Source organism: Callithrix jacchus, chromosome 1 (assembly GCF_049354715.1).
Source record: "Callithrix jacchus isolate 240 chromosome 1, calJac240_pri, whole genome shotgun sequence".
In the NCBI taxonomy this organism is placed as follows: domain Eukaryota; kingdom Metazoa; phylum Chordata; class Mammalia; order Primates; family Cebidae; genus Callithrix; species Callithrix jacchus.
The window spans coordinates 109,222,581-109,244,703 of NC_133502.1; the positions used below are offsets into that span (position 1 = coordinate 109,222,581).

Below are 22,123 nucleotides of genomic sequence, written 5' to 3' on the forward strand. Positions count from 1 at the left end.
AGGAGATATTTGTGTTCAAATATGAAAACATCTTTTATGTGGTCAACTGGAAAAAGCAAAGTGTATATAGCATTCTATGATTTCTATTAATGGAGAGGTATTGAGATGATGGAGAAAGGCAGGTATAATTTTGCTTCTGTATGTTTAGACTATTTCTAGAAGGGTAGCCAAAAGGTAGTTAACAGTGGTTGCTTCCTTGAGGTACACCTGATGGCTTGAAATTACGGTTGGAAAGACATTAACTTTCTACTGTAATATGCCTTTCTACCTTTAAAATATTCTTTTACCTTGAATGTGTATTAGCTATGCAGAATAAATTGAATTAAAAAAAAAAACAATTTCCTGATCAAAGCAAATCTCTCCCTCTTCTCCAGTCCCATTTTTTTTTTTTTTTTACTGGATCTTTTGTTATCCTTGCAGGTTTATGTCCCCAACAAAAACCAGGAGTTCTTTGAGTGCTGCAACTGTGTCTCCATCATGTTTGCATATCCAGCATTTGCACAGTGCCTTAACCATGAAAAAGGGTTTTTTGAAGAAGTGATGTTTTGAAGGATGATGAAGACCCTTTCTTTGGGTGGAAGTCAGGCCACCTTTAAATATGGCCTAATACAGCTGAGGAGAGTTGTGAGGCCCTATAAAAACATCTTCTAATCATTCTGGAACTCTACCTTGAAATTTGTCCCTATCCTTTAAAAGAAAGGGAGGAAATAAAAAAGAAGAGAGAGAGAAGCTGAAGCTGACTTAAGGATCTGACTGGACCTCAGAGCAGTACCCCCAGGGAGTATCCATTTGAAAAAAAAAAAAAAAGTGATCACGTGAATGGACAAGGAGATTACTTTAGATCATATATGCTCTAAACGAAGGGTTATGCTGACAGGGAAACTGACTTGTCATGAAGTCAGCTTTGTTCTGTTGCTGTTTGTCATCTCTGCTAATGATAAGCTTACCTAGGGCAGAGGCTACAATGTCGGTCATGAAGCTGAAGACACAGGCATCTGTATTCTATAGCTAATGAATTCAGTTCATTTCATCTCAGCACACATACATTGAGCACTTCCTAAGAGCAGGGTTGACTGACATTTTTATTAGCAATAATCTCTGCCTTCTTCTGATTCTCTAGCGATTTAAGACCACATAATCATCCTCTACGTCACAGGGTTGAGGGAGTGGGGGAGGAAATGGGCTAAGAGGTTCTAAATCCCTCCTAACACTTGCTTCTTCCCAGTCAGCAAGATTAGAGCAGTCAACAGCGGACTGTGTTCAGACCCCGCAGACTGGGTTGGCCTGCCCAGGGCCTGAGGAGAGGCAGCTCTGGTAGCAATGCCTGGGCCCCTAGATGTGCCGGTCCAGGCTGGCCTAAGACAGTGCAGGCCACCTGATCCATCCTCCTAGAGGAGCAGGTTAGGGATCCTACAACAGCTAGGAGGAAAAAGCAAGGCATCTACGTCCCACAGCCATGCTGAAACAGGGTGAGAGGAGACGGTCCTGGAGCTACAAGCCCTGGAAGACGACGGAGAATGAGGGCAGCCAACACCGCAAGAGCATTTGCTCCCTGGGGGGCCGTTCCGGCTCCCAGGCCAGTATCCAAGGATGGACCGAGGGCAACTACAACTACTACATCGAGGAGGACGAGGATGGGGAGGAGGAGGACCAGTGGAAAGACGAACCGGCAGAGGAGGACCAGCGTGCAGAGGTGGTCACCACCGCCAAGCCTGAAGGTCCCAGTAACCCTCCGGCCGTGTTGTCCACGCTGAATGTGAACGTGGGCGGCCACAGCTACCAGCTGGACTACTGCGAGCTGGCCAGCTTCCCCAACACGCGCCTAGGTCGCCTGGTCACCTCCACCAGCCGCAGCCGCCAGCTAAGCCTGTGCGACGACTATGAGGAGCAGACAGACGAATACTTCTTCGACCGCGACCCGGCCGTCTTCCAGCTGGTCTACAATTTCTACTTGTCCGGGGTGCTGCTGGTGCTGGACGAGCTGTGTCCACGCTGCTTCCTGGAGGAGCTAGGCTACTGGGGCGTGCGGCTCAAGTACACGCCGCGCTGCTGCCGCATCTGCTTCGAGGAGCGGCGCGACGAGCTCAGCGAGCAGCTCAAGATCCAGCGCGAGCTGCGCGCCCAGGCGCAGTTGGAAGAGGCAGAGGAGCTCTTCCGCGACATGCGCTTTTATGGGCCGCTGCGGCGCCGCCTCTGGAACCTCTTGGAGAAGCCGTTCTCCTCGGTGGCCGCCAAGGCCATTGGGGTGGCCTCCAGCATCTTCGTGCTCGTCTCTGTGGTGGCGCTGGCGCTCAACACCGTGGAGGAGATTCAGCAGCACTCCGAGCAGGACGAAGGCGGCCCAGACATGCGGTCCATCCTGGAGCACGTGGAGATGCTCTGCATCGGCTTCTTTACGCTCGAGTACCTGCTGCGTCTTGCCTCCACGCCTGACCTGAGGCGCTTCGTGCGCAGCGCCCTCAACTTGGTGGACCTGGTGGCCATCCTGCCGCTCTACCTGCAGCTGCTGCTTGAGTGCTTCACGGGCGAGGACCACCAGCGCGGCCAGACAGTGGGCAGCGTGGGTAAGGTGGGCCAGGTGCTGCGCATCATGCGCCTCATGCGCATCTTCCGCATCCTCAAGCTGGCACGCCACTCCACCGGACTGCGTGCCTTCGGCTTCACACTACGCCAGTGCTACCAGCAGGTGGGCTGCCTGCTGCTCTTCATCACCATGGGCATCCTCACCTTCGCCGCAGCTGTCTACTCCGTGGAGTACGATGTGCCTGGCACCAACTTCACCACCATCCCCCACTCCTGGTGGTGGGCCGCGGTGAGTACCATGGCCCTGGGCTCTCCCATCCTCTTCCCCAGCCCAACGAGCTGCTCCTCCCTTCCCTGGTTATCAGTCACGAAGCTTTGGCTTCTGATCCTCATCTTCATCCTCACCCCCGGTCACTGCATACAGCTAACAAAATGGCAGTGGATGTCAAAGTGTTGGAAACACAATCTCAGCAGTTCAGTAAGTAACTGCAATTGTAGAAATCTCCAAATCTAGATGTAGTCTTCAAACCTTTGAAAGACAGATTTGAAAGATGATTCACCACCATTACTGTTATTACCATTTACTGAACATCCAGTGTCCTAAATGGATTACAAAGCTTATCTCATTTTGGCATCACAACCCTGTGAGATGGTTATGACCACCATTTTTTTAAGGGGACAAGCAGAAATGCCTTCAGTTTTTGAAAGAAACTGTAGATTTATGCAGAGAAGGAGGTGAGACTTGGCTGAACCATGTAGACCCTAACTGAAATCCCACCACCTCTGGTTCCAGTTAAACCTGAATGTGGAAAAAGCATCTCAAACCAAAACTTGCTCTGACTTCACTAAAATTCTTTCAGAACGCAGTGTTATTGCCCCATTTTACAGTTAGTGAAACTGAGGTAGAGAGACTTTGAGTGTGGACACACAGCTAGACGTGGCCAAGCCAGAACTAAAACTCAGCCCCCCTCCCAACTCCAAAACCCACACCTTTCCCATACCCAAGCACTATCTCTTTCAAGTTTTAGTTCTTTTGCACGCATTGCTGACTTTGTACAGTTAGTGTAATAGTTATTTTTGGTCATTGTTTTCTTTGGAGCTTGCCTTTTTATAATGTGTACTGTTTACTCAAATATCTGTGTTTTGAGTTATGGTGTATGACTCTCTGGAAATAAATGTTAATCGGGTCTTCTCAAATCAATGAATGAGTTGGAATATATAAAGGAAAGAATTGAATGTATAGTTTCCTTAGTTTTCTTTTTTAAAGTAGATTGTAATACCTTTAAAAACATTAAGCAAATACAACCAGTTTTCCCATGACAAAAAGTAGATATTGTCAACATTAACACTGTGTATGTCATAACCCACAGTTGGCATGCACTACTCGGACAAACCCAACCCAAGGCCACTGGCAGTCCAATGTAGCATAATAAAAGATTTAGAAAACCTGATCCTAGTACCAGACCTGCCATGACCCTGAATAATTAACTGTGAAACCTCAACCCCTCCCTCCCTGTTCTGTTTTCCCACCTCTAAAAAGGGAGGTTGGACATGTAGAAATCTGCACTTCAGTGTGAGTCTTCCTTCCCTTTGAAAGTAGGGAGGTCATATGTATAGAGGATATGTGAGCTTTCTTCAGTGACAAGATGACACAAGGCTCTTCTGAATGAGCTAGCCAAATGCTGATTCTCTGATCATATTCCAAGTGCTGAAAGGTCATCCCCATAGTAGATAAATCATGTGTACTGATGAGGCTCATGGTGGATGATCTGTCCCCAGAAAATGACATTTACTTTGGAGGTGACTAAAGCAGGAAAGCAGAAGACTAAATCCACACACTGATGATATGATACAACATTTGAGAGTCAAATTTCTATTCATCTCAACATCTCTAAAGGCTAGTTCATCGAGGCACTAGACCTAGTAGACTCCTTGATACTACAGTTTTAACCCTCAAAAGTTTTTTCAACCTTTTGTGTATTAACAAATACTTTGATAAAAGTTATGTTACTTTCAAAGGGATATGACTAGAGAAAAAATTTTAATTAAAATAAAATACATAAAGAATAATGTTACTCATGTTGGATTTCTACCAGTAATTTTTTTTTTGAACTGAATACCCGTTGATCTCACTTAAATTTCTGATCTGTTGAATCTACAATTAAGTCTAAACCTTTCAAATTATCCCTTTTTATCTTAACTGACATTTAACTCAAAAGCAGTGTTTCTCATAAACTTTACAAAAGCTGAATCACCAGTTTTTATCAATAAATGTTACCAGTTATTGCTTTTATATGTATGAATTTCCTTTTTCATACAATATTTTCACAGACCAAATTGTGCACACTCCAACCATCCCATTTACCAACCTTACCCTTTACCAATGCTCTTTGTCCATTTTATTCTCAGAATTATACCAGTAAAATTTGTTATAAATTAAAGACTGATAATTGATATATATTTATAAACTAATCTATGAAAACAATGGGAGCAATTGCCATTGAATATCCTAAGAGTGCTGTGTTCTCAGGACTGCTATCTCAGTAATCCAGTTCTTCTCTATACTTCTAATTACACTACATAATATAGACTAAAGGTTTATATTCTCAATAGAACAAAGAGAAAAGAACACTTCAAAATGATGTGGACAAAATTTCTTGTTTCCAATATGTAGATGCAAAGTGAAAAGAAGAAAAATATTAGGACCAATCTGTCATGTAACCCACAAAAATTCACCTCATTCATTGAAGAGTAAGTTTCTGAGCACCTCGAATGTTCCCAGTAGTATTCTAAACACTAGGGATACAGGGTAGGAGAAGAAAAAAACAATGAAATTTTTTCTCTTGCGGAGCTTACATTCTAATGGAGAAAGACAGATAATAAATAATTTCAGGTATTGGTATAGCTTGTGTGGGATAACAAGATTGAGAGTGAATCAGGTGGTAGAGTCTGTCTTTAGTGGGATAGTCATAGAAGCCCTATTGGAGAAGATGACATTGAGATAAAATTTGAAAGATGAAAAGAGACTCACCTAAATGCACCTTACTAAACACACGACAATCTGAGAAGACGACTCCTAAAAGTAACTGATCCAGTGGTTTCTAAGCATTGTATTGATCATGCATCTTATCATTTTAAAAAATTTGGGGCATATACCCATGATAAATGTGTATGTATTTATAAATTAGAAGTTACTTATTGCTATAATGATGCATCACAAACCACCCTGAAACTCAGTGGCTTAAAACATGAAGCATTTATTTAGCTCATGAATTTAAAAGTCAGCATTTACTCTGGTTTCAACTAGAAAGGACTTCTCTTTCATGAGGCTGTTGTTACTCATTCACATGCATGACAGTCAGTTGGCATGAAGGGAAAGACTAGACTACACCTCCACATTCCTCCAGCAGACCCCAGCAGCCATATGTCCATGGCATTTGCTTAGCCCATTGGACAGAATAAATCACATGGCCAAGCTGCAAGTCAAGGGGCAGGGCAGGTTAGCCTACCTACTGTAGGAGGGCACTGCAAAGTCACATGGAAAACAGCTTAGATACAGAAAGATGTAAATAATTAGTTCCAATAATGCAGTCTTTCTCCTGCAATAATATATTACTGCTCAAATATATTATACACATCAGAAAACATACACTCACAGATTGAAAGTTTAAAGATTAAATAAAGAAAAATATAATTGGCATTTCTTCCACCATTCTGGGGCTATATCCCTTGTGAAATATTCATCCCACATTACAGAGAGTTTCTCTTATTCATTCTTTTATTTATTTTTAGTACTTTCAGACAACCCCAGATCTGACTTGCTTTTAATAATCTTTCTTCTCTCTATGCAAGGATCCTGCAAACTTTCTCTGTAATTCAACTCAGGGATTTAAGAGCAATACAGTAATTTTCATTATTGTGAATTCTCCTGCAGCTGCAAAACAAATCCCTCCTGGCCACTTATGTCTACAAATGCTCATGTATTAGGATGTAAGATAGACCTGTCTTACTCATCTGTCAAATGGAAGTTATTTGTGAGCACTAATGTAATAGGAAACATATGTAACCCACTAGCCTCTAGTAATTCTGCAATAAATAGAAGCTACCATGCCTGAGTAGTTGATAGTCTTTATCACATGGAAGCAATAACCTTTGCTTCCACATTCATTTGGAAAGAAAATAAAACAGAAATGATTCCTTCTCTACTGGGGAAAAGAAAGAGACTATGAAACATACAAAAAAGGTCAGCTGTTCCATCATGGGAGAACTTCTGAGCGACCAGATAAACAGGCCCATGTCTAAAGCAGCTCAAGCCATCCTGAGGCTCTCTGGGTTGCCCAGGAGTGGGAAATGCATGACACAGCTCAGCAAGAACAATGAGCTCTGTGATGAAGTTGAAATCATTGACCTCCAGTGTGGGTATGTTTTTTTTCTATTTTTTCTTTTTTTCAGCCTCAACATATTACATTTTATTTCTTTTTTGGGGGGGGGGGATTTTTTCAGCAGAAAAGAATAAGTAGACTTTGAATGAACCATTTCCTTCTGAGTTTTCCAGGGCAAGTTAAAGCTGAAGGAACCAAACAGGAAACTATGGCATGAACCCATTCCTTCAAAAACTAACTTCTCAAAAAGAAAATTTATTTCTAGTTGAAGCACCAGATCATTATGTCCCAGAGACCTTGCTCCTATCTTTGTTTTCCTAAAGTATGTTGTCATTTCCTTGTCAATAGGTGGCACTTACAAGATCACTGAAATTTATTTTATTTTTGTTAATGGATTGCTTTGAAGAAACCCCTTTGAAAAATACTCAGGTTGCAGTCAGAAAAACAGATACCAAGATGAATACTTCAAACAGGAATTTAATATAGGGAAATAGATACTTGTCAGAAGACTGGAAGAGCAGAAAGAGAAAACTGAGATAATCCAGAGATTGGTAACTGCAGGAAATCACTATTGCCCCTAGAATTGGGAGAATAAACAGGAAAAGATACTGCTACCGGAACCTAAGAGTCCAGAGGAGGGGCCTCTGTGTAGCTGTTGCAGGGACTCCTAAATTGGCACCATGAGGCTGATGCCGGGAATGCCAAAAAATGCCTGAAACATAGCTATCGGCTGCGATTGGAGGAATTATGGCAGAAACCAGAGGTAGGAATAGAGACTCCTATGTCCTCTTGCCATCTTCCAGTCTCTCATAGGCAGAACATAACTAGAAGACAGTGGGCAAGAGAATCTGAGAAATTAGTCTGCAGACTCCCAGTTCTGGAATTACAGAAAAAATAAATACAGAAGGGTGCCAGGCTTGGGACTGAGAGACAGCATGTAAACATCTGGCACACAGGGTAGTAGAGTTCTCCTAGCTCCTTCAGAAATAGTGCAGGAGCTACAAATGGGGTTAAGGCTGTTAGGCACTGTTGCTACTTTTGATCTTATTAATTCCTGATTTGGGAGCGATCTCCTTTTGTATCTTTAATGTATCTTCCTTATGTTAACCAATATGATGTGAGTGGAACATGACAGAATTGTTGAGGGCAGGGAGAAACACAAGGAAGCTCAAACTTGCATTGTGGTTTTGCTTTAGCTGTGCTCACCTCCCCCTTATCATACCACTTACAAACATGTCAGAACTGTAAGATACAGATGAGGGTTGTTCTCTTGAAGGTAGTCACCTATGATCTCATCCTAACAGTGCTTCCACTAATCAAGACATTCTTTGAATTCCACTGAGGAATTACCTTCAGCGTTTGTGATACATTTACTTGCTTCTTTGTAATATTGCTAAATCTTTACCTTTTTAAGGCTGGATTCAATATTTTAAAATAGTTAAGACATTTAAAGATTGACACTTAGTGTAAACCATCAAGGTAGATATGACCATCTGCTGCCACTGAATCTACTGTGCAGATTATAACCCAAAAGAGGAATTCCAAATATACTTGTTGCAACAATAGCATGAGAAAGTACAGTCTTTTGAGCTGGATACTTTGAATGACAATGTGTATTGAGGCTTATAATTTTATCCAAAAATATCCATCTTTACCACCTCTAATTCCTTTGGGAAACAGAAAGTGTATTAATTATTTTGAAAAATAATTCCTGCATGCATGGACTGCTGGGTGCCAAGATTTATTCTATTCCTCGTTCATTATGAAAGAAACAAACTTGCCTTGTTAAATGAGAAATCCAAGTATTCTGAAGTTTTAAAGAAAAAAACTGATGCTTATCCTCATAATACTTGCCAGGATTTGCCGTTTAGTGTGTAAACTGCCAGGGGAAGGTCACGTTCTGGCTTTTGGACCTAAGGCTAAGGCAAGTATATACGTTTACAGCAGAATGGTTAAGTTTCCAGTTTGCAGAGTTGCTGAGCTAGCCAGTTTTCTTCAGGATATTAAGATGGATTGCAGAAATGTTGGTCACATTTCGAAACCCAACTCTTGCTAATGGAACTCATTCTATGAGGTCACTTAGGTCAGTTTGGGGCTTTCAGTTTTTAATTCCCATCTAGGGAGAAATGGCTTGGCCTATGGAATGTGAAGAAAAAAAGCCAAGGAATCTGAGTTCCTCCTGGAGCCAAGGAGCAAGAAACAAATCACTTGTTGAATTAAATTATTCTCAAAATAGACAACACATAAATTAACTGTACATTTTGAATAAATTCTTGGGGACTAGTCACACATAGCCTCCTAGCAGAAGATATCTTTTTCTAAAAATAGAGATTGAAGATATACAAAAATATTTGGATCATATTATGCACATCAAATATTTATTCTTCTTTGAGTCAATTCTTTTTGCTTTTGACTTTTCACTCAACGTTCAGCCAAAAATAAATAAATAAATAAATAATGAAGTTTGGCTTAAGGGTGAAGCAAAGCCAGTGTGCAGAATGATCAAAGTTGAAAATACACCGTCCGTCTTCATTACTTTTCTTCCTCGGTGTCCTCCTGCCCTCTCCCATCCCCACCATTCTGAACTCGTAAGTGACTTTAACCGAGGCCTCTGCATTGAACTTCCATGGATGTCTCATGTTCTAAACCAGGGGTCCCCACTTCCGGGGCTGTAGGCCAGTACTTGTCTGTGTTCTGTTAGGAACCAGGCCACACAGCAGGAAATGAGTCAAGGGCCATCAAGCATTACTGACTGAGCCCTACCACCTGTCAGATGGCCACAGCATTAAATTCTCGTAGGAGTAGGAACCCTATTGTGAACTGCACACTCTAAGGATCTAGGTTTTTATGGGAATCTAATGCCTGATGATCTGAGACGGAACCGAAACCATCCCCTCCCCCAACCCCGTCCATGGGAAAAACTGTCTTCCAGAAAACTGGTCCCTGGTGCCAAAGAGGTTGGGAACGGCTGTTCTAAACTACCCCTTCCTGCCACTCACTCCTAAATCCAAACTTCCTTTAGGCCTCCACCAAGGAAAGTCGACTAAAGTTTCATCCAGAGGTGTGAGTGATGGTGTTAGCGACAAATGAAAGCTATTGTTCAGCTCGCACACCTGGAGAGAGATCAGCCTGGGGTTCTTTTACTCTTGATGCGGCCAATGACAAGAAACACACAGCCACTCACGAAACAGAAAGGACTTGGAGATTAATCCGCAGTCTCACTTTATCACTGCCTCACATCACCCCTTGGTCCAGAAGTTGGGAAAAGGAGATTCTCTACTGGAGCCAGAGGGCGGAGTCAGGGAGGAGCTTGTTTCCACAGCCTGTGGGTCTGATAAGCATGGCATGTTTAGAGTTGTTGGTGCAGAATCACTCAATGAATGTCGATCTTTGCCTTTTCTCAGCGGGGGCCGGCTTCAGGATGGGGGACCCTGGGATTGCCTACGTGACATATGGCTAATATTATTGCTCACACCCCCTGGGCCAGGCACTCCTTCAATTCCTGCCTACTCTGTGAGGTAGATACCACACATGTCAAAAGTAGAAACTGAGGCCAAGAGAATTTAAGTGATCTGCCCAATTTATTCATCTGGGAAGTGGATTCAGACCCACAAAGTCTAGTGTAGTCCCTGTTTCCTTCAGCTTGTCTATATCACATTGCTTCTTTTGGATGCCTGCTTGTATTCTGACGCTACAGAAAAAAAAGGCTGCACACCTCTCACCAGAGACAGAGCAGTGAGTGAGAGGAGGTGCATCACCAGCCCCAAAAAGGAGGTGTACCCTTTCTTTTTTCATGAGCTGAATGGAGCTGTAGTTCTCATCAGTGCCCCCAGATTTTTCCAGGTGGCTCACTTCTCCATTTCATTCTAATCAATCAACTGCACTACTCTAGGTTCAAACTAACCCTTATATCGTCGAAACAAAAACATTTACATTGCTAAGCTAACGTCCACCTCAGTATGGATCAACACAATGACCATATGCTTTACTGCCGTCTGCTGGAAAATTATGGCATCAACTACCCAAATACACAAAGCAAAGGGTGCCCCCTGGAGTTGTGCAATGTAAAAATTTTTACAACTGCAAGCAACCGCTGTTTAAAAGGCTTCTAGTAATTTAGCCAATACTCTGGGGATCAAAGGGAGTACACAAGGCATAAAAAACAGTCCCCAAGGAATTTTTCCAGGGTTTTTCTCTGGTAACTGAAAACTAGTCCCATGGGTATCTGCACTTTAAAACAGAAGCTTGTTGACCTAAATAAATCTCCAATTAGTGGGATTCAAATCAGTGTGACAAGAGTGATGAGAAGTATTTCATGCAGGGGTGAACATATTTTTGGTCAGTGATGTCTTACAAAACTCCCTTTACCAAATAATGAGACTGTCTCTCCATACATTTGCAATTAAAGCACCTTCATATAAAGCCTCTCATATGAACTACATAACTCTGAGAAGTGTTGTAACTGTCTTCATTTTAAAGAAGAGAGGAAGACAAGGGAGGAGTTTCATGCCTTTTGTATGCCTGGTACTGTGTTCAGTGCTTTATATTCATTTTCTTATTTAGTCTTCACAAGAAGACTGAGAGTTAGATGATTGTCTCCTGTTTCAAATGAAAAATTAAAAAAATTTTTTAAACAGTCTGAAGGTTTCGCCCCGGGTCACTCAGCTGGAAAGGGTCAGAGTCAGGACCTGAACATAGGTCTGACAGTTCTAAGACCAAGCTTTTTCCAATACATACAGTGTATAGGCAAATCCAGGGACCCTCTGTCTTGAAGCTGGTCCCAGCCAAGTTGGGGAGGCAAAGATCATCATTTATTGAGCCATTCTACACCAGGAACTTAACATACTATTCTAAATGCTCTTTACAACAACCCTTTCAAATAGGTATTACCTCCTCCAACATCTTACATTAAAAGATGCATAACTCATAGTTGGGATTTAAGCCAAAGTCTTTCAGCTCCATCCACAGCTTCTGTTCCTTTCATGACACAGGTCCTACAGGTAGTCTTCCTGATACCTCCTAAAGCGGGCTCCATGGGAAGCCATTACACTTCCCACTTCCCAGGTGCACTCACAGAGAGAAGGACACTTCCCTGACTGTTCCTCTCCCTTTCTTCTCCTCCCCAGTCTTAGTGCTAACAATTCCATCCTGCTTTCCTTCCTCTACAGGTGAGCATCTCCACCGTGGGCTACGGAGACATGTGCCCAGAGACCCACCTGGGCAGGTTTTTTGCCTTCCTCTGCATTGCTTTCGGGATCATTCTCAACGGAATGCCCATTTCCATCCTCTACAACAAGTTTTCTGATTACTACAGCAAGCTGAAGGCTTATGAGTATACTGCCATGTGCAGGGAGAGGGGAGAGGTGAACTTCATGCAGAGAGCCAGAAAGAAGATAGCTGAGTGTTTGGTTGGAAGCAACCCACAGCCCAACCCAAGCCAAGAGAATTAATATTTTAGAGGATATGTGGCTGGTAGATTCCATGAACTTCAAAGCTCCATTGCTTTTTTTTAATCGTTATGATTGGCAACAAAAGGAAATGTGAAGCAGACATATACAAAGGACATTCAGTTCACAAATTTCTTCTTCTAGAAATGCTCATTTTGGCCCAAACTCAGAATGCTCTTTTACTGTGTTGTGTGAAACATATGACCTTCTTAAGGACATGCCTATTGAAAACTTGAGCAGAGCAACAGCTTAGGTTTCTCTTGTAGCTTCTTTTGGCATCTAGCTCAATAAATACTTTTTGACTTGAGTTGACTTGAGAAAAATTTTTTACTTTAAATTTTTTTTAATTCTTAACTTTCCAGAGAGAGAGTATAACAGCAGCAATTTTACAAGCTTTGTAGCTGGGCTAACCTCAGTAACTTCAAAGCTACCAGCTGTGTGGTTTTGGGCAAGTGACTCTAACCCTCTAAGCCTCAGTTTCTTCAACTGTAAAACGTAGGTAATACTTGCCTTACCAGCCTGAGGAACATAGCGAGACCGTGCCCCTACAAAAACTTGCTGAAAATTATCTGGTGTGCTGGCACACACCTGGAGTCTCAGCTACTCGGAAGACTGAGGTGGGATCACTGGAGCCCAGGAGTTTGAGGTTAGAGTAAGCTATAATCATACCACTGCACTTCAGCCTGGATAACAGTGAGACCCTAAATAAATAAATAAACACAAACACCTACTTTGTAAAATGAGTTTGGGGATAATAAATATGCGTAAATGCTAAATAGATAATAGCTATTAAAATTGTTTAAGTCGATACTATCTAATGAAATCTCTAGACTAGTGGTTCTCAAAGGCAAATTTATTCCCCAGAGGCCATCCAGCAATGTCTGGAGATGGTTTTGATTGCCACTACTGTGAAGAATAAGGGGGGCTTCTGGCATCTAAGAGGTAGGGGCTGAGGATGTTGCTAAACACCCTACAAAGTAAAGGACAGCCCCCATAACAAAGAATTATCCGACCCAAAATGCCAAAAGTGACTAACTGCAGAAACTCTTATCTAGACTTAATATGGGAGCCCCAAGACTGGACTTGTGAAACATGCCTAAATCTACTAACCCTCCCCCATTAAAAGGAGCCCCACCCTCTTCTCACCACCTCAGGCCTCCTTTTTCTCTCTCCTTTCCATGAAAAGAAGAAAAAAAAAAAAAAATCCTAACTTCTGAACAATTGCTGTGGCCCAAGTCCTTGACAAAAGGAATTAAATCAGGGTGGCCCTTCACTCTCACTGTTGCTAGATTAGAGAATCAGAGCCCACAGGAAATTGGTCCTTTCTTTCCCTGTAACCTTTCCTCTTAATTCCTTTCTCCTTCCATGGGACTATTGGAAATCGCAGTGTTGAGAATGAAAGGCTCCTTTGAACTGAGCACACAAAGATTGCCCTGTAGCTGGAGCTTGCCATGTAGACCCTCAAATTTGTCTCAGGGCATGGCTGGACCTATTTTTGTGTTATAAGAATAAATTTCTGATTCAAGCAACAGAGAGAGAAAGAGCGAGAGAGAGAGAGAGAGAGAGAGAGAGAGAGAGAGAGAGAGAGAGAGAGAAAGAGAGAAACAAAAAATAGTTGCTTACAATGACAGAAAATTTGGGCTATATGTAGCATCTAGCTTTATTTAATATTTAATACATCCCTAAATAAGGTATTGGATTACTTTTTAATTTAGGAAGAAATGGAAGCTTAGAGAGGTTAAGTAATTCTACTACATTCACACACAGCCAGTAAACAAACAGTGGGACTGGGCTTCAAGCCCAGGTCTGTCTGAATCCCAAGGCTCTTGATGGAGGTCTAAACTGGCATCATCAGCATCACCTGAAAGGCTTGTTAAAGCAGAGTGTGCACGACCCTGTCCCTGGTGTATGAATCAATAGGCTTGGGGTGGAGCTCAAGGATTTGCATTTCTGACAAGTTCCAGGTGATGCTGATGCTGCTTGTGCCCAGGAACACATCTTTAGAGCCAGGAGCCTAAATCACTTTGCTCTGCCCTCTCATAAGGAGCTATGATTATGAAAGTAGGCTATAGCTGGCAAACTAGATGTACATCTCTCTCTCCCTTAATCCCAAGCGTTCTTAACATCATCAGCAATGACCTGGCCTCTGAAGGGTGGACAGAAGCCCTACTGTCATAAGGTTGCCAGATAAAATACAGGAAGCCTGGGGTGTCTTAGTCTGTTTGTGCTGCTATAACAGAATACTAGAGGCTAGGTAATTTACAAAGAACAGACATTTGTTGCTCACGGTTCTGGAGTCTGGGAAGTCCAAAATCAAGTCATGTGCAGATTCAGTTGATTGGTGAGAGCTGCTTTCTGTTTCCAAGACAGTTCCCTTTTGCTATATCCTCCTTAAGGGAGGAGGACAACTCTATCCTCACACAGCAAAAGAGCAAGCTCACCACACGCCATAAGAATCCCTTTTTATAAGGGCCTTGCGTCCATTCGGGAGGGAGGAGCTCTCAGGGCTTAATCACCTCTTAAAGGACCCACCTCTGAAAACCATCACATTGGCAACAGCTGAATTTTGGAGGAGACACATCCCTACCATAGCACTGGTTAAATTTAAATTTCAAGATAAACAACAAATAATCTTTAGTAGAAGCATTTTCTAAATATTGCATGGTATATACTTCTACTTTAAAAAAAAACTGTTTATTTAAAATTCTAATTTCAGGGGTCTGTACTTTCATTTGCTATATCTGGCAATCCTATACTATTGCTTTTGAAAGACAAATTTTACTCTTAGGGATGGAAATTACCCCCAAATCCAAACCCCGCCCAAACAACAGGCTTCTCAGCCAAGGGATTCTTTCCCTTCTTGCCAAATATAAAAGAAAGAAATGTCTAATTAGTTTATTTGCCAGATGCATTCACACAAAGTTACAATGTGCAGGAGGTCTGGAGCACAGGTTATATAACCACCTAACACCCTCTTGAACTCCTGACGTCAGGTGATCCACCCACCTCGGCCTCCCAAAGTGCTAGGATTAACAGGCGTGAGCCACCGCGCCCCGTCTTTCACCTAACACCCTCAATGCAGCAGCCACCTCTTCCTGTCAACCTCCAGCCCCTTCTGTGGTCTCTGAGGAGAGGCATTTGCTAATGAAGTGCATCTGCTGGGGCTGTTAGGAAGTACCAATGTCCATCACCCCATCTCTGCTTGAAGCCCAGAGAGAATGGTCCATACCTTCCCAGCAGAAGAGACTGCCTGAGAGAAAGGAGTAGGGTCCTGTGGAGGAAGGGTTGGGAGAGGTCTTGATGACAAAGATGGACTTTTCCAGGTCCCTAGGAGGTAATCTAGTAAATGGCAGTGGCCCCCTCCTCCCAATCTCACGAGCCACATCTGCTCAGACACCTGTGCACTGCTTCCCCAGCAAGTAAGACTGACAGATCCAAGGAAGTTAAAACAAAAAGAATGTTTCAAAAGCTTTACTGTGTACCAGGCACAAATCCAACAGTATTTCACGTAATCCTTCAGCACTCCTATAACGCAGGTTTCAAGGTGGTCGTTTACAAAGGCTTAGCTTTCTTTAACTTGACACGGTCTTTGGGTCTGGGTTTGAAACCTGGCTCTGCCATTGACTAAGCGGTTAAACCATATGAAGTCACTGTTTGCATTTAAAAACGTCTGAATATTGGCAATTTCATGTGGTATAACTGAATAGTTGTGGGACCACAATTTCCCTCAGCCTCAGTTTCTGCATCATTAAAATGGAGATTATAACAATGTCTTTCTCAGGGTTGTGGTGGTAATGACATGATCTGATAGATATTTGAAACTCTTAATGTACTATTGGCATATGGTAAGTGCTAAATAAATTTAGGTCACGATTATCATCATCATCACGATTTTGCTAGCTGTATAGGAAAATTATACAAGTCCAGACAGAGTCACGTGTCATTGAAGAGAGGATTCTGTGGGTGAAGACAGCTTTTGAATCCTGTTGCCAGCCCTCTAGCCCAACCAGGGTTTTGCACAAGGATCTAGATGAGTCTGTCCAATAGAACTTTCTAGAATGATGGAAATTTTATTATGCACTGCCGGATACAGCAGCCATCAGCCGTGAGTGGCTGGGGAGCACATGAAATGCAGCTATCGTAATTCCAGAACTAAATTTATTTCTTTTTAATTAATTTTATTTTAGATTCAAATGTCCACCTGTGGCTGGAGGCTATTAAATTAGACAATGCAGATGTACAATGCAATGTAGTCTCTTCTTCTGCCCTCATGGTGGGATCTCAGGAGGAGTGTTTGGCTTTTTGTGGAGGAGTAGAACCAAGAAAGGAATGAGAAAACATGACAGTAGCCCTGTTCTGGCCCCGCAGCTGGTATGGGTTTCCAGGTCAACAGGTACAGCATTGGAAATAGATATCGTTGATCTGATTGGTGGACTGGGATGACAACCTTTGTTAAAGAGAAAAGAAAAGGAAATCTTCCAAAGTATGAGCAACCACAAAAAAGAGCTCTGAAAAGACCATCTCCATTATTCAAATCCGTCCCAACCTTCATGCCAAGGGGCTTTAGGCTCCTTCACTAGTGCCTGCCTAAGGCCATACACATTATCTTCTTAATCTTCTAATCCAAACTGGGCCAAAAATACTTCCCCTGTTTCATTTTGGCTTCAAAAAGTAAGTGGACATGTTCACAAGAAACTTTTCCCAAATTTAAGGGAAAACATTAGTCATCACCTGTCGGCAAAGATTCCAGGTCCAAGAAAAGAGTTTATGTTTCATTAAGCTGCAAGTTCCCTCCTCCCAGCCTGATGTCCTGTTTCCACAAGTCAAGGGGAATGTGGTCCCCACACTCCAGCGTTCCTTTCCCTCCCTGGTCTCTTCTTATGTGATGTTTTTAAAACTCATGTGAAATTTGTATTCTGCCATCTATGTCTATTCTTGTGTGCCAGGCCTTCTCCATCTGTCTTCCTACAGCCGTTATTTACCCTTTTCTGTCCTGCAGCATTTCCAAGGGGTCTTGGAGAAGATGTTCTGGGTGTTTACTCCTCACCCTCTCTCTATCCACTATCAAGTCTAAGCAGCAGTTGAGTTCCTACAGCTGTGGCTCATTTGAATAGCGTTCTTGTTTAATCACAGCATTCACAGGTCCCAGAAACACCTTTCCCTCTTGGTATTCCTTCAGGCCTGTAAGTGCTAATGGCTAGCTCCTGAGCGTCTCACCGAGCCTTGTTGGTTTTCTTCATCCTGACCATACCTCTGTAAATGAAATCTTTCTTTATTAAAATCTCTTCAATCAAACTCCCTGAGTGTTTCATCTATTTCCTGCTGGAAACTTAATTAACACATCTTGTATATTTTAAGAAAAATATATTGTACATATTCCGCAAGTAGCCACCAAATAGATGAGGCATGTTTGTCCTACAGTCACCACCCCGAACTGAGAAACACAGTCCTCAGATTTATCATCAAAGAGGCATGTCTGGCCAGGCACTGTGGCTCATGTCTGTAATCCCAGGGCTTTGAGAGGCCAAGGTGGGTGGATCACTTGAGGTCAAAGTTGGAGACCAGCCTGCCAACAAGGTGAAACCACATCTCTACTAAAAATACAAAAAAAGTAGCTGGGCCTGGTGGCACACGCCTGTAATCCCAGCTACTCCGGAGGCTGAGGCAGGAGAATCACTTGAACCTGGGAGGCAGAGGTTGTAGTGAGCCGAGATCACGCCACTGCACTTCAGCCTGGACGACAGAGTAAGACTCAGTAGGGCATGATGATTGGCGTACATCAGTACCAATAAATGATTCATCTCTCCTGTCAAAGTCTTCTGACTCTGCCCTCTTTAGGAGCAGTTTTCTGTGACTAAATCTGTTGAGTTCCCTTATACAACCCCATCCCAATATGCAAATGGATTTTTGTGAATATGTGATGGAATTGTGTACATAAAATCTGTTCAAATATATGCACCTAGAAACAGAAGTTTTGGTGCCCTCTGAGGATGTCAAGAAATCATCTCTGCCAGGCTCTTACCTTGATTCAGGTAAGGTTTATTTACCTTGTTTGGCAGGTGATATAACTAAGACCCAGAGAAGTTAAGAGAAATGCCCAGAGATGGATCTGTTTCCCATGCTGCCACCACGCCCCCATGTCCATAGCAGATATTGTTATTCAATCACATTACTCATTCCCATTAGGAGGCCTTGTTGCAGTTCTCTAGCAACCAACAAATCCCTCAGAGTTGACATTCAAGACCTGTTTGTTATCCTAGCATGTCCTCGAGTATTAAAAACTGGAAAAAAGGGCTAGAAATCAGTCTCTATAGTCTCCTAGTGCACTGTTCTTTCTGAGATATTTTCCTGTAAATTCAGAATATCTGTGCAGACTATGTTCCTGTTATCTTTAATACCTAGTATGTTAACAAAACATCCTTTTTTCTTTTTTTTGAGACAGGGTCTCACTCTGTCACCCCAGGCTGGAGTGCAGTGGTGCAGTCACGGTGCACTTCAGCCTTGACCTCCCAGGCTCAGGTGATCATCCCACCTCCTCCTCCCCAGTAGCTGGGCCTACAGTTGCCCACTACCACACCTGGCTAATTTTTATATTTCAAAAAAATGGTTTTTTTTGTATTTTTTTGTTGAGACAGGGTTTTGCATGTCGCACAGGTTGGTCTCCAACTTCTGGGCTCAAGTGACTCACCCACCTTGGCCTCCCAAAGCAAGAGGATTATATGTGTGAACTACCATACCTGGCCAAGTGAGCCTCTTTGAGCCTCAGTTTCCACATTATAACCTGGAGATTATTAAGATTTCCTTATTGGGAGGGTTAATTGATAAACAAATGCAAAGTACCTGGCACAGTATCATATAATGGGTGCCCTGTTCATGGTAGCTCTTATTACTCGTATTTTTATCAGCAGAATGTCTGCCATCCACAATGTGCTCTTTCATGGTGGTCATCAGGCCATTAGGCTGTTCACAAGTATTTTATTTATTTTCATGAAATATGTGGCATGCTAATTGCATTTCTCTACCACATTCAAATTATATGTGACCAAATGGCTTGCTTTGGCCAAAAAATAAATAAAAGCAAGAGATATGATTTCTGATTAGAAGCATTTAATTGCTGCTTCTCTCCTCCAGTCTTCCTTTTCTATGTTTTTGTGACTGTGGAGACAGATGTGAAGATGGATCATCCATCAACCTAAGGCTGAGTACGCTGATGAGCAGAACCCCAGGCTGACCCCTGTTGGACATGTCGTGTAAGTGAGAAATACAGCTCTTGGGTAAAGCCAATGAGATTTTGCAATTGTTTCTAATCCATCTTGATGAATGCATCAAGTTTCCAGGGAAGCGGAAACTTCTCTCATAATAGAGAGGTAACCTGAAATAGTTATGTGTCTTAAATATTCATGTCCCCCAAAGTAATTTTCTCACTCTCCTACATAGTACTGGGTAATAACGCTGCTTACTATGTATCCAGTGCCACTACATGCCAAGCATGTTTTCTGGAGATTTCATGCAAGCCGATGTATACATTTTAGTACCATGTGTGGCACATGGTAAATGTCCAAAATTATTCTAATCATCACACCATCACTGTCATTATTATGCATCATCTCCAGTCCTTCTGACAGCCCAATGAGGGAGGGACTATTATTATCTCCACTTGACAGAGGAGGAAGCCAAGGCACAAAGTCGTTAAGTAATATGCTCAAGGTCTCAGAGGCAGAAAATAATGCAGCAAGGGTTTGGTCCAAGTCTGAAACCAAACTTCTCGTCTTTTCCATACTGCTCCATTTACTGCCCATTAAGGACTATCAAATTCCATGTAATAGACTGTCCTGAACAATTCTGCTTCCCACTGGTGTGGCAAGTGCCCCAACCTCAGAATGGTGGCCCTGGTTCTACCACTTGCAGCTACGTAGACTAATCCATTGAGGCAGAGAAAAATTGGATTCCCTCAGGCTAATCCCTTCATGGAAATTAGAACTTGGCATTCAGAAAGAGGATTTATATTTTTCTACCAGCTTCAAGATTCACTACCAAAAGGGATTTCCCCCTCCTTCCTTCATTTTCTTCGAAATCTCTAGGTTGTCTGTCACTTATTTCTGTCTCATAAGTAGAATGAGATGAGGGGCCAGTGACAAGTTTTTCCTTTCCTGCTCATCCTCCTAGATGTGCGGGTCCACACAGGGAGGCAGAGAGAGAGAACCCAAACACAGACAGACCTACCAACCAGCCTCCACTCACCACATCTGCCTCCAGGCCATTTATTTCATTAAAGCACAGGATGCTCAAGAGAACTCAGGAAAAGGGACAATTTCATTTTTCCTACACTTTGGAAATTAAAATTATTTCCAAAACATAATTTGCTTTGTTCTTCGAGAAAGCTAAGGAGAGGAGAAAAGAGGTCAAAGGAGTAAGAGGTAAAGAAAAAAAAATGAGAGGCAGAAAGAGAGAGCAGGAGAGAGAGGATAATAGAAAGACACATAGCAGTCTTTAGAAAGACTATCATATAGAAAGACACCTAGTATATTGAGAGGTCAACACAGGAGAATTGCTTGAGCCCAGGAGTTTTAGACCAACCTGGGCAACATAGTGCTACCCTATCTCTACAAAAATTTTTCAAAAATTAGCCAGGTGTGGTGGCATGCAGCTGTGGTCCTAGCTACTCAGGAGGCTGAGGCAGGAGGATTGCTTGAGTCCAGGAGATGGAAGTTGCATTGAACTTTGATTGAGCCACTACAATCCAGCCTGGGTAACAGAGTGTGACTCTGTCTAAAAAAAGAGAAAAACTATATATATATATATATATATATATATATATATATATTTAAATGTGTGTGTGTGTGTGTGTGTGTGTGTGTGTGTGTGTGTGTATGTGGGGGAAGAGAAAGGGAACAGAATAATGATAAGATTGGTTCTGTGTCTTCATTATCTCAGCAATCATTTGATTTTTTTTTTATTATTTTAATTGGTGCTACTTTGTCAATCACCCACATTTGGAGTGTATTATGGAATCCCTTCCTTGTACTCCCTCTCATACCCCAGAAAAGTCTCTAACTCAGTGGTTCCCACAAGTCGTTTATATCTGTGGTTCATCTTGAAATGACATGGGGTATTGGGAAGGACAGACTTTCTAGTTCAACTATCCTGTATACAAAATACAGTCCTAGCCCATTGTTTTCATTCAGCTAATACTTGTTGATAACTGTATGTATGCCAAGCACTGTTCTAGGCACTGAGTTACAGTGAACAAAATCCCCTGCCTTCATAAAGCTTCCATTCTAGAGGAACAAACAGAAAGAAGGATATATAATATTTTAGTGGTAAGTACAGTGGAGGAAAATAAATCATAAGAGGAGGATAAGGATAAGGAGTACTAATACCGGAATGAGGCACAATTTTCAATAAAACTATTGGGGTGGGCCGCACTGTGAAGGAGGACCCTGGAGCAAAGCCCTGTAGGAGGTGGACTCCGCAGGTGATCTTGAGGAAAAGCAAACACCAAGTGCAAATGTCCTGGAGTGAGGGCACTCCCAGCATGTGAGAGGCCATTGAAGGAGTGAGGAACAGTAAAGAGGAAGGTGTAACAGGTGGTCGGTGCTGATGCAGTTGAAGAGTTATTGAAGTTCAGACACTAGAGGAAGTGAAGTGGAAAGAAAGAGATCAGGAAGTGGGATGTATGAAACTGACTTTATGAAATGACTGCCATTCCCATGCACAATCTAGAGTAATGGCAGTGAATGTCTGAAGTAGGACAGAAGAAAAAAACTACAG

The 22,123-nt window shown here is 42.4% G+C and overlaps 1 protein-coding gene across 1 annotated transcript; it reads left to right on the forward strand.

The window, feature by feature from the left end:
* The first annotated feature begins 1,223 nt into the window (after positions 1–1,223).
* Positions 1,224–12,659, forward strand: KCNV2 (potassium voltage-gated channel modifier subfamily V member 2). Its single transcript, XM_035304752.3, has 2 exons — positions 1,224–2,812; positions 12,074–12,659. Exons 1-2 carry the CDS (start codon positions 1,457–1,459, stop codon positions 12,353–12,355), a joined length of 1,638 nt encoding a protein of 545 aa, XP_035160643.1. The 5' UTR covers positions 1,224–1,456; the 3' UTR covers positions 12,356–12,659.
* The last annotated feature ends 9,464 nt before the right edge of the window (positions 12,660–22,123 follow it).

Bases quoted from the DNA above. Each gene is read 5' to 3' on its own strand.
- KCNV2 (XM_035304752.3), top strand. From the start codon at position 1,457: ATGCTGAAACAGGGTGAGAGGAGACGGTCCTGGAGCTACAAGCCCTGG. The intron at 2,813-12,073 runs GTGAGTACCATG...CTTCCTCTACAG, and splicing joins ACTCCTGGTGGTGGGCCGCG to GTGAGCATCTCCACCGTGGG.